Source organism: Crocuta crocuta, unplaced genomic scaffold, assembly GCF_008692635.1.
Source record: "Crocuta crocuta isolate KB4526 unplaced genomic scaffold, BGI_CrCroc_1.0 scaffold219, whole genome shotgun sequence".
NCBI classification, from domain to species: Eukaryota; Metazoa; Chordata; class Mammalia; order Carnivora; family Hyaenidae; genus Crocuta; species Crocuta crocuta.
In genome coordinates, this window is record NW_027551572.1 from 412785 (window position 1) to 426492 (window position 13708).

Below are 13708 nucleotides of genomic sequence, written 5' to 3' on the forward strand. Positions count from 1 at the left end.
CTAGCAGTAATAAGCACACTGAGAACCTAGATATTGGTTTCTACGTGCCTCCACAAAAAGGAACCAAGTTCCATAGAGAAATGGTTGATTCCAAAGCAGGACACAGAAAGTACAAAATGAGTCAGAAAGCACAGAAGTGCTTAAAGAACAATGGGGACAGGCTAAAAACATAGGAAGTAGCTTGAAGAGGCTTCAATGTCCAAATCTGGGCTAATCAGAGCATCAGAATTAATAATGATAGTAATCAGATTATAACCCATTGAATGAGGCAAAAATCCATCAGGCCAGAATGAAAGACTATAAGAAGGGAAAGCTTTTGCTTTCAGTATAGTAGCAACCAATTATTGTAGAAGGAATGATGACATGCATCAGAGTGGAGTCATCAGTGGATGCTAAAGATAAAGAATTATGTGTTTGGAAAAAAAAAAAAGAGTTATGTGTTTGCGTAGTCTTGGAGTATCTCTTTAAAAAAGCCCACCCACAAAGGGGAAAATGACCTTATGACTTAGGAATCTGGCAGATACCAGCTTGTATGGGTTATCAAGGTTAACATCTCCAGTGGTAGGAAAGATCAACACTAAAGGGCCGCTGATGTATTGCTGTAAGGACAATATCATCTCTCTGCTATTCCTGATAAAAACGAATGGCCTGAGTCTGGCCATTAGGAAATATCACAGTGCCTTAGATTGATGGACATTCTTTATACTCTAAAACTGTGAATTATGTGAAAGTCAGGGAAAGACTGCAGAACTTCTTCAGACTAAAGGAGACTAAAGAAATATGAGACCTAAATGCAGTGGGTGGATCCTAGATTGGGTCCTTAATATGCTTTCGGAAAACAAAGGAGGAGAAAACAACTTCCCGGTTTCACGAGATTAGCTAGCAAAGGCCACATAACAAACGACAAAGCCATTACAAGAAAATTCCAAACCAATATCTTTCCCGAACACAGACATAAAATCCTTAACAAAATATTGGCAAATTAAGTATTTCAAAATAGAACTAATACACGAGTCCAGGATACAAAATCAATAGAAAGAATCTAGAATAGTCAAAACTATCCTGAAAAAGAACAATAAAGTTGGGCAATTTATTCCACAGGATTTCAAAGCCTACTATAGAAGTACAATAATTAAGATAGCGTGTATTGCCAGGAAAGACACGTAGACCAATAAAACAGAGTCTAGAAATAGACACATATACAGAGTACATTCATCTTCAATGAGGGCACCAGAGCAATTCTTTTGGGAAAGAAAATTCACAAATGGTATTGGAACAACTAGAAATCTTTATGGAAAGTTAAATCTTGACCTCCATGTCACTCCATATATAAAAATTATTTCAAGATTCACCCATAATAAAAGCTAGAACAGCAAAATGTCTAGAAGAAATATAGAAATATAGCTTCACATCTTTGAAGCAGGCAAAGATTTCTTAGAATGTAAAAAGCACTAAACATAAAATAAAATGTGGTAGGGGCGCCTGGGTGGCTTAGTCGGTTAAGCGTCTGACTTTCGCTTAGGTCATGATCTCGCAGTTCGTGGGTTCGAGCCCCGCATCGGGCTCTGTGCTGACAGCCAGCTCAGAGCCTGGAGCCTATTTCAGAGTCTGTATCTCCCTCTCTCTCTGACCCTCCCCTGCTCACGCTCTCTCTCTCTCCCTCTCTTCTAGAAATAAATAAAAATATTTTAAAAAAAGAATTACTTCTTAAAAAATTAAAAAAAATAAAATGTGGTAAATTACACTTCATAAAATAATAAGTTTTAGGGATGCCTGGGTGACTCAATTGGTTAAGCATCCAGCTTTGGCTCATGTCATGATATCATGGTCCGAGAGTTCAAGCCCCCCATTGGGCTCTGTGCTGACAGCTCAGAGCCTGCAGCCTGCTTCAGATTCTGTGTCTCCCTCTCTCTCTGCCCCTCCCCTGCTCACACACTCTCTCTTTTACTCTCTCTCTCTCAAAAATAACATTTTAAAAATTAAAAAAAAATAAGTTCTGTACATTAAAACACATCATTAAGAAAATAAACAGTCAAACTTCAGACTGGAAGAAAATACTACTTATGTCTAACAAAGGACCTGTATTCATAATATATAATAATCTTCTACAAATCAATAATAAAGAAATCTGCCCAATAAAATGCACAGGAACTTAAAACACTTCACAAAAAAGATATGTGACTCTTTAATATGGACATGGAAAGATGTTCATCTCTCATCAGAGAAATAAGAATAAAAACCACCATAAGACTCCATTCTATATTCATTAAAATGATGAAAAGCAGAGACTGAAAATACCAAATGTTGGTGAGAATACAGAGCCAACAGAGCTTTCAAGTGCTGGTGGAAATATAAAATATTGTAACAGTAAAAATCAAGCAAACATTAGGCAGGATCTATCAAATTCAAATTCAAATTCAACAATTCTATGAATCCATTCCTAGGTACCTAAGAGAAGTAAAACCATACCTTGACAGAAAGACTTATACTTGAATGTTTATAGCACCCTTGCTCAGAGTAGCCTACAACTTGGAACTCAAATGTCCATCAGTGGTAGATGAATAAACACATTGTGGTGTCTGCATCATGGCATATTACTCAGCAGTTAAAAGACACACAAATCTTCATGGATGAATCTCAAAAATATTATGATGAACAACAAAAAATGGACACAAAAAGGATATATAATTTATGATTCCATTTATATAAAGTGAAGAAAAAATAAAAATTCCTTCATGCTGAGAGTCGTTTCCTAGGTTGAAAGTTTGAGTGGAATGAGGCACAATGGCACTTTCTGGTGTGATGGAAATGTTCTGTAGTTTGGGAGTATGGTTACGAGGATATCTAGAAGTCAAAACTCATCAAACCAAATGCTTAAGATTTATGTAATTTATTCTATATAAATTATATCTTTATAAAAAGTTAATTTTCTAAAACAAACTATTAAAAGTATAATATTTTGACCTAATTAAGGGGCAAAAAACAATGAGAATGTTCACAGTATGATAGTTTTAGTGGAAGCATGTTCATATTATATGCATAGCCATTTTTAAAAAATGTTTATTCATTCTTGAGAGAGAGAGAGAGAGAAAGAGAGACAGAGCGTGAGTGGGGAAGGGGCAGATAAAGAGAGAGGGAGGAACAGAATCCAAATCAGGCTCCAGGCTGAGCTGTCAGCACAGAGCCCGAAATGGGGTTCAAATTCGTGAACTGTGAGATCATGAGCTGAGCAAAAGACGCTCACCCAACTGAGCCACCCAGGCGCCCCAAGATTTCATTTTTAAGTAACCTCTGTACCCAAGGTGGGGCTGGAACTCACAACCCTGAGATCAAGAGTCGAGGGCTCCACTGACTGAGCCAGCCAGGTGCCCCTACACATAGCCATTTAAATATGTTTGCTTTACACTTTAAAGGAAAATATAGGGAAAAATGAAAATCATGTTATAGTTTACAAATCCTAGGATTTGTACTAAAGTCATTCGCATTCTTTTAGCTTCCTGGCATCTGAACTCCTTTCCTAAGCCGGTGAGATTTTTGCCCTGTGCTGGAGAAGCCCCAAAGCCAGACACTCGCTTTCACAGACTCCATTGCTTTGAGGACAGGGCACACGAACAGGCAGCTGGATATTGATTTGGGAACTGTTGAGGCAAGAAGCAGGCTGTGGGAATTCATTCAGACAGCAGCAGGGGTGGTAGCTTTGAAGATACAGTCACAGCCATAGCAGGGGGGTCATCCAGCAGCCAGTATCAGCAGTGGGCAGTGCCAATGCCAGGGCAACAAGGTGCAAACCATTCATCTTGTGTTTGGGAATGGTGGGAATACTATCCTCCCCGGATGAGGTCTACAGCATAATGTTCACTTCAAATATGTGTGCTCTGCTTCATCCTGCCCATTTTTCTAGCCTTCTCTCCACTGTTCTAAATGATTCTATAAACTATCAATACCTTTTCACAAAATTCCTTTTCCACTAAAGTCATTCAGAGTTAATTTTTATTGCTGGCAATGAGACCCTGTTGGAAAAAGAAAATAACAAAAACACTCTAACACAGAATAACAGCAGAGATGATGCTCCTTCCAGTTAACAGAGATTTTACAAATAAATAGATTATTGGGTCTTCCCCCAGATTTATTTTTAAAGTTGTTTTCAATAATTTAATATTCTGAGCTCAATTCATGCTTCCAAAGTATTTTTCACAATTAATGTTGTTTTAAAAGAGGAGACATTTTTCAAAATATCCACTGGGCGGGAGGGCAGGGGGGGGGGACTGGACTTCTTCCATAATAATTTACACAGCGGATGACTGAGATTCTAAAAGAAAACATTTTTTCTAAAAACTATTGTTAAATGGAAACAAATACACAACTAATCTTCAAGGTAGTATTCTATGCTATTGTAGTTAATACATCGTTTTGAGAAGATGCTTTTGTCTTGTGTCACTCTAAGAACTTCGAGACATGCGAAGCATCCTACCTTTCCTTATCAATTGTGAATTTATCAGCCACCAATTTTACTGAGTCTACTTTATATCTACTCAAAATTTCCACCGACATAAAGTCGGTGGTAGGTAGGTAAAGGTTTTCACTTGCTATGTGGATTAGTAATTTCAACTTTTTGGTTTCATTATTCTTGTACTATAGAATTTTATAAATAAATCTATGCCTCTGTAAAACGTCTTTTGACAAAATAATATGTAAACTCAGAATTTTTTCCATTTAGGTTCTTTTGTTCATTTGTTTTTGACTCCATCCTCATCAGTCCAAGCAAAATCCCCTTTTAATGTTGTTCTCTTTTATTTTCACCATTTTTCTTCAACACCTTCCTGGCCTTTCCCCACTGGACCATATTCTGTGTTTAATGTAAGTATTCTTGAAAAACACAGAGTTGTTTTATGTACACGTATACTGAAGTACCTAGATTTTAATGTGATATAAGTTTCATTGCTCCCTACCTTGCCCTCATGAAGCTTCCATCTTAGTGGAGAGAGAAGATAAGTTCACGCATAAAATAAGACAATAGTTTTATGTGTAAATGTTATGTGTAAATGTAAATGTTATTAAGGAAACACACACAGTAGTGCAATAGTGATTGAATTACTTTATAAAGGGTGGTTTCTGAGAATATGTCATGTGAGCTGAGATCTGAAACATAAAAATACTGTTATGAAAAACATCCAAAGAAAACACAGGCTCTGAAGAAAGAACAAACTAAACTTATGAGATGAATAGAAGAGACAACTGCTCTGTCTCGAGTGCAGTGAGCCAGAGAAAAAGCAACTGTAGACAAGGCAGGAAAAATAGGCAAGAACTGGATCATCTAGGGTCTTGTAGACTGAAGCCAGGAGCACAGTTTTTATCCTAAGAACATCTGGAAGCCCTGGGAAGATTATAACAGCAAGGGAGCAATGTGTTTTTTATTTAAAAAGCAAGCTTTAGTTGCTGTGAAAAAAATCAGCTCCTGGAGTGAGAAAAAAAGTGGGAAATTAGTTAAGAGATCATGCTGGTCTGTGTGAGAGATGATGGTTTGGAGAAGAGCAGGAAGGCTATAGATAGAGCCTTGTGGGTCATAGAAGCCCAGAGAGGATAGAGTTTCAAAAACTTCAAAACTGAGGTTGACTAGAACTTAGGTATTTGAGGACAGAAAAAGAAATATTGGATCTGGCAACTTGCAAGTTATTAGTGACAGAAGATAGATTGGAAGTCACTGAAGAATGAATGAAGGGTTTTTTATTTTGTTTTGTTTTTTTAAATTCAGAATACTAGATTCAACCTTCTGGTCCCTTCCAAATTTCCATGAAAATGACAATAAAGACATAACAAAAATTCATAAAACCATAGGGAGAAAGAGCAGGGGAGGCTCAATGACCAAATTTTGGGGTTTGAAAAACAGATCAATTAGTAGTAAATGTCAACAGTATAGAGAAAGGTTAGGCCAAAGCTCGTCGAGGAGGAAGCAGGGCAGTAACCAGTCCATTCTGCAGTGCAAGACCACTAGAAGGATCAACAACTGGTGGTACCAGGTGTCTCTGGAAGTGAGGGGCAACAAGGAGTTGGGGGAGGAGGACTAGCTAGAAGTCTACCAATCCGATCTTTGGATCCTCTCTGATACCCAAGAGGAAGCCTAGAGAGCCACTCACTGCAGAGTGTAAAACAAAAGGGTCTCTAGAATAGGGAACATCAAATGCTGATGAGGACAGGAGTCTTATACGGAAAGCCCTCTTCTCCCAGTGATAGTTAGGGTTACGTCCTCCAGGTAGGTGATTGGAAGATTCTTCTCTACGAATCTAACCTGTCATTTTATTTCACAGTATAAAGGCCCCAACAGGTCACTCTGCAAGAAAAACCACAGTCAACAAGTTGTATCCACATACAGACTTTTCTAATAAGCACTCAATACTCTTCTGTTAAAGATAAACAGGCAAGAAACATCAGGCATTTGAGGAAAGTATGTATTATGAAATGCAGAGAGTAAAACAGATAGGGAAAAAAACCTGCAGGTCAGAAGAAACAGTTACGCAAATTGATGAAAACTTTAAAATTAAAAAACTACCCTTAATATCTGTACAAAGATAAAGAAAAAAATCACATTCATATTGGACAACAAAATCTTATACAGGAAGCATTCAGAGAATAAGAATGTATTCATGGAATTATAAATTTAAAAATTCAATAGAAGGCTTAGAATAATATATCAAGAATGCCCCCTAGGAAATAGAATAGGTGAAGACATGGAATAAAGTGAGCAAAGTTCCCTTCCAAATATATTAGAAGATCAATGTATTAGAAGTCTGATATAATAAGATTTCCAGAAGGGAGGAGTTAAGATAGTGGAGCAGCATGGTGACTCAGATCTTATCTCATCCCTGAAACACAGCTAGATCACCACCAAACCATTTTGAACACCTAGGAAATTGATCTGAGTATTAACACAACATCTGCATAACTTGAGCCACAGAACTTGGCAGGTATGCAATGTAGAGAGGTGAACTATAAAACTGGGGGAGAAAAAAGCCACAGAGGGAAGGGAGCTGCTTTCACAGAGAACACAGAGAGAAAGGGGGAGAGTGCAGCATATCGGGAATGTGCAAGAAAAACACTCACCCCCAAAAGTAGCTGGGAAAGAGTGAAAATACCCATAGGGGACTGAAAAATTAATCTGTTCCCCAAAACCACTGATGGAGAGATAGGAAAGAGTTTCAATGCCAGCATGACTCTATAAATAGTGGAGAGCAGAGTCTGGAGTTTTGGAGCTCAGTGCCTGGCAGTGCTCTGGTGAGGAAGTAGGGCAAATTCCCAGGGGCAGTGGGGTGTGAAGGACCCTTGTGGCACATGGGAAGACGCTGTTCCCCTGTGTGGACTGCATTTGGTAGAGGCCATACAGCCTCAAAAGACATAAGGTATCAGATGAATAAGAAAACAACACCCATGTATATGCTTCTTACAAGAGACCCATTTTAGATCTAAAGACACCTGCAGATTGAAAGTAAGGGGAATGGAGAACCATCTATCAGGTCAATGGTCATCAAAAGAAAGCTGGAGTAGCCATACATCAGACAAACTAGATTTTAAAATACAGACTGTTAATGAGAGATGAAGAAGGGTGTTGTTTCATAATTAAGGGGTCTACCGACCAAGAAATTCTAATAATTGTAAATATTTATTCTCCCAATGTGGGAGAACCCAAATATATAAATCAATGATCACAAACACAAAGAAACTCATTGATAATAATATCATAATAGTAGGGGACCTCAACACCCACTTATAGCAATGAACAGTTCATGTAAGCAGAAAATCAACAAGGAAACAATGGCTTTGAATGACACACTGGATTGGATGGATTTAACAGATTATTCAGAACATTTCATCCTAAAGCAGCAGAACACACATTCTTCTCAAGAGCACATGGAACATTCTCCAGAATAGATCACATATGGGTACACAAATCAGCCCTAAACAAGTACAAAATGATGGAGACCATTCCTTGCATATTTTCAGTCCACAATGCTATGAAACTCAAAATCAATCACAAGAAAAAATTTGGAAATATGAATACTTGCAGATTAAAGAACATCCTACTAAAGAATGAATGGGTTAACTGAGAAACTAAAAAGTACATGGAAGCCAATGAAAATGAAAACATGACAGCCCAAAACCTCTGGGATGCAGCAAAGGATGCTATATAAGAGGGAAATATATAGCAATCCAGGCCTTCCTAAAGAAGGAAGAAAGGTCTCAAATATACAAACTAACCTTACAGCTAAAAGAGCTGGAAAAAGAACAGCAAATAAAGCCCAAAACCAGCAGAAGAGGGGAAATAATAAAGATTAGAGCAGAAATCAATGATATCAAAGTCAAAAAAACAGAATAGATCCATGAAACCAGGAGCTGGTTCTTTGAAAGAATTAACAAAGCTGTTAAACTCCTAGCCAGACGGATCAAAAAGAAAAAGGAAAGGACCCAAATAAATAAAATCAAGAATGAAAGAAGAGGGATCACAACCAACACAGCAGAAATACAAACAATACTAAGAGAATGTTATGAGCAATTATATGCCAACAAATTTGGCAACCTGGAAGAAATGGACAAATTCCTATAAACACATAAAATACCAAAACCGAAACAGGAAGAAATAGAAAATTTGAAAAGACCCATAAGCAGTAAAGACATCAAACAGTAATCAAAAATCTCCCAACAAACAAGAGTCTAGGGCTGCATGGCTTTCCGGGGGAATTCTACCGAACATTTAAAGAAGAGCTAACACCTATTCTTTTGAAGTTGTTCCAAATAATAGAAATGGAAGGAAAACTTCCAAACTCATTCTACGAGGCCAGTATTACCTTGATTCCAAAACCAGACAAAGACTCAACTCAAGAGGAAAACTACAGACCAATTTCGCTGATGAACATGGATGAAAATTTTTCAACAAAATACTAGCAAACTAGATCCAACAATACATTAAAAGACTTATTCATCATGATCAAGTGGGCTTTATTCCTGGGATACAGGGCTGGTTCAATATCTGCAAATCAATCAATGTGATACATTAATAAAAGAAAAGATAAGAACCACACCATCCTCTCAATAGATGCAGAAAAAGCATTTGACAAAATACAGCATCTTTTCTTGATAAAAACCCTCAAGAAAGTAGGGAAAGAAGGAACATACCTCAAGATCATAAAGGTCATATATGAAAGACCCACAGCTAATATCATCCTCAATGGGGAAAAACTGAGACCTTTCCCCTTAAGGTCAGGAACACGATAGGGATGCCCATTCTCACCAACGTTATTTAACATAGTGTTGGAAGTCCAGGCCTTAGCAATCAGATAACACAAAGAAATAAAAGGCATCCAAATCGTCAAGGAGGAAGTCAAGCCTTCACTCTTCACGTGTGACATGATACTCTATGTAGAAAACCCAAAAGACTCCACCAAAAAACTACTAGAACTGATACATGAATTCAGCAAAGTCACAGCATACAAAATCAATGTACAGAAATTGGCCGCATTTCTCTATACCACTAGTGAAGTAGCAGACAGAGAAATCAAGGAATCGATCCCATTTACAATTGTAGCAAAAACCATAAAATACCTAGGAAAAAGCTAACCAAAGAGGTGAAAAATCTATACACTGAAAACTATAGAAAACTTATGAAAGAAATTGAAGAAGATACACACACACCAAAAAATGGAAAAACATTCCATGCTCATGGATTGGAAGAACAAATATTGTTAAAATGTTGATACTACCAAAAGCAATCCATATACTCAATGCAATCCCTATCGAGGTTTCTCTCCAAAATATCATTGGTACAATAGTTCATTTCTAGCCTGTAAACTTCTTGAAGATAGGGACCATTTTGTGTATCATTAGTCCCTGGTGCCTACTATAATCACAAAAACACAAATAATATTTTCTAAATATTGTTGAATATTAGAGAGCAATAGTGTCTACATATGTGTGCAGGAAAAAAAAAAAACTCCTCTCCAATGTAGTTGGACTAATAATTAACTGATAATTTGAAAGATGTAGTTAAAATAGAAGACCATAAAAAAGATATGTCTTAAATATTTTTAACTTAAAACACACATATTCATTCCTACATTTGTATGTATATTAGTTTCTTCACAAACATTCCATTGTAAGGCCAAGGCCTTTTATTTGAGTATGAACTGGTTAATGAGAATGATGCAACTTCTTTCCTGCACAAACCACACTAAAAATGCATCATTTCAAAATATTTTGTTTTGCCTTTTAAAAAGTAAATTGGAAGCAATTTGAGTACAGACTCTTCTGAGATTTTTGTTTTCTCTCTTATAGTTCTCATCCACACGTAATGTAGCAGCATTCTTTAAATAATTTGATTTTTTTATTAGTTTTCCTAAAGCATTCAACCCTGTTTTCTTAGAAATAGTAGTTCCCTATATTTTTGCACTTATATTTTGATGGTGTACATAGTATTTATAATTAGACTGTCTATCAACAGTAAGGCCAATTGCCTGGGAATATAGGGTCTTAAAAATTCATCATTATTGATTGTAGTAATAGGCAATTTTAGTATATTGTTTATTTTCTCTTGTGGCTAGTCCATCCAGTTTTAAGTCAGCCCACCCATCATCAGGTTAACTCCAGCAGTGTAGAGTTCTTGCGGCTTGGTCCTCTCCAATGAAGGCAACATACCAGGTCCTGTAAAGCAACTATACCATTTGCCATGGTCACTTGAAACTGAGCAAGAGCTTCACAGTTTCACACTTTTGTGTACTCAAATCTCTCAGGTAGACTCCATAAATAAATGCCTGCTACCACTGTTTCAAAACTCAGACTTTTCAAAGCAACTACCTCTATCTTGAAGGGTAAATCCCTAATGAAATCAGTTAAGTGACACTTGAACAACAGTCTGAGGCTCCCAAATTTGGTAAGAAGGACTCTCCCTTTGATGCATTTAATACAGCCATAATAAAATCAACTAAATAGATTTTGGGTGAGTCTTGACATGAGAACACATGACTAATACACACAAGGCAGATTTTTTTTTAAATTTCAGATTTGTTTTTTGAGATATAACAAAGAGCAGTATTTGCTCCTGGATGTTTACTCCAGGATAACAAACTGAGAAAGAGAAATTGTGTATGTAAGTGGGCATCAGTGTATATTTCATAACACATATTAGTATTTAGCTATAGTAATAAAAATACCTTTACTTATTAAAGAAATATCAGATATGAATAGCAAGCCATCACATCATGAAATATAAATCATGTCACTCACAATGCTATTTCAAAATTATCTGTCTTTCTGTTCCATAAGATCTAAGCTCAAAGGCAACATAAGACTCATTCTGCCTACCAAAACTTTGGTAAGACACACGAAAAATGTTAGCTGAATTGAAATAAAAGTTGCCATTGTAATACATTAAAGGATGCAGGTCTTTTAATGTAACTTCAAAGTTACAAACAATGAGGTGATGGGACCAATAATTTAAAAATATTTTCTTTTGTACAATTGTGGCTCAGCAAGGTTTAAAATAGGAAGCCAATCATACTTTACTTCTTAAATAAGAACATAGGAGATCTCTATATAAAATGACCAAAAGGAAACAAGGTATTAAACTTCCTAAGCAGGCATCACATTTAAAAAAATATTACTCTATTAGGTGCTGTAGGAAAGTTACCAGAAATTAGTGCAAAATGTTCAAAATACCTAACATAGAATCTTCTCCATTTCCCATTTTGTATGCCATTACCATAAAATACTTGATTATTCCTTAAAAATAGCTGATGGCTCTACAACAACTATTTAGAAATGTCCTCCCCCATCCAATATGAGTTATATATTTTATCCAAAAGAAGAAAGAAATTAAAATCAAATAATTACAACAGTGATAAGGATTCATTTTATTGTGTTTTCCAAATAGACAGAAGGTTTTTTTGGTGAGGAAAAATCTTTACAATCTATAATTGAATCAGTACCAAATAAAATTTAGCTTTGAAATGAATCAGGTATTCTGCATTTGGAATTCAATTTCACAAACATTCAAGATTAGTGACTTTTGGTAAGAAAAAAGAGTAGCAGAAAGGAAAAAGACACGTTTTCAACAGATAGTAATTTATAGTTTTTTAAAAGTTGCTCTAGGAAAACACACAGTATAGTTACTTAAGAAATATCTTTTAAGCAAGATTTAAGTGCTTCAAGTCAAGTGGGCTTCAGACTAAAAAATATTTTAAAATTTGCCAAGATATTGCAGCATTAAAAATATTCTCCTTATTCATTTAATTTCATGTTGACAGATAAGTAAACAAAAGGCAAAAAAAGTTTACCTGCATTTTTATATAATAAATTCTAGATTTATAAAAAATTTCCTGGTTGGAACACAAAGGCCAAAGCTTGACCTTCATTGATCCATTTCTATGTAGTTAAAAAAATACAGTATCAAATCTTTCTCCCTCCCCCCAAAAAACTAGAAGAAATATTTTAAATGGTGAGTGTGTGAATGTAGCTATGCGTATCTTTAAGTGCACAAAATACACAAGTATCACTTTACTTGGAAAATTATTTTCATCATACTGTAAACATCTCTTCCCCTAAATCTGGACATTTCAAAATAGTCTTTGGTATTCTTAGTTATTGTGCTTTGAAACGGAAACTTAAAAGATTTCTGTAGCAGTGTTACATAGACATTTTAAGATATAAATAAGAAAAATGCACTTGGAATAAGTTATAATTAGCTGCTTTTGCATAATTTTCAACAACTACAGTGTATGCCTAGTCACAGTTTTATCAGAAAGAATATCTCCTTTTTCAACTCCTTAATTTTAAGGAACACTTAATCATTTTGGCTAAAAATCCATTTTTGAAGTGGATCTGACGGATTGCATGACACTAAGCTCGGATGCTCTCCATTTGCTGAAAGGCACATTTTAAAGAATGGATTATATAGAAGCTGATCCTAGAATAAAAGGAAACACAACAGACATTAAGTTTCAAGACTCATAGCTAAGTGATAAATATGGAAACTACATTATGGTCTCATTGAAGCTAAAGGGAGGCTCACGCACCAAATGTACATTGTTCTTAACTTTTAATCTTCCTCAGATCAACTACATCTGATAAAATCTTGTTGGTTTTTATTAGTATTTTGGCTTTTCTACCACTACTGTTCAATTCACAGAAGGTATTAGATAAATAACAAGCTTTAAACAGAGTGAGGGCTGAATCAAGTTTTCAAATGAGAAACACTCCATTGGTAATCTATAAGTGACAAACTCTTAAAAAATTATGCTATAAAAATCAGCCTTGTGGTGTTCTGGTAGGGCACAAAACAATTTTTAGGTAAGAATTGTTATGTTTTAGTTAAGCCTTAAAACATAAAAACAGAAAAGATCTTTTATGTAATCTTTCAATTCTAAATTCATAAAAAAAAGTACTAAAACAGGAGAAAAGAATGAATAACTTTAGGTGAGAAAAAGTTAGGGATTTTTTTCCTGTCAGGATAAAAAAATGTGGTTGTTGCCAGAAGCATTATAAGCAACTCTAAAAAAGATATGGGCAACTATAATTAATAATTCACAAAAGTGCTGATCTGTATAAATCATGCTTTCACTAAGCAACTTTACTATTATTTTGTTTCTGAGAGTATTTAATTCATAGATATATTCTCTCTTATCACATTGGTAGACACAGACAATAACAAAGTTAACAAAGAGAAATT

At 35.7% G+C, this 13708-nt stretch overlaps 1 protein-coding gene across 8 annotated transcripts in view; it reads right to left on the minus strand.

Moving 5' to 3' along the window:
- Nucleotides 1-11879: 11879 nt before the first annotated feature.
- The window catches only part of GALNT3 (polypeptide N-acetylgalactosaminyltransferase 3), a 99131-nt gene continuing 97302 nt past the window's right edge, over nt 11880-13708 (minus strand). For all 8 annotated transcript variants that reach the window (XM_077751162.1, XM_077751158.1, XM_077751156.1 and 5 more), the window contains one exon: nt 11880-12946. In XM_077751162.1, coding sequence (XP_077607288.1) covers nt 12824-12946 — 123 coding nt within the window. In that variant the 3' untranslated portion in view covers nt 11880-12823. The remainder of the gene's footprint in view (nt 12947-13708) is intronic.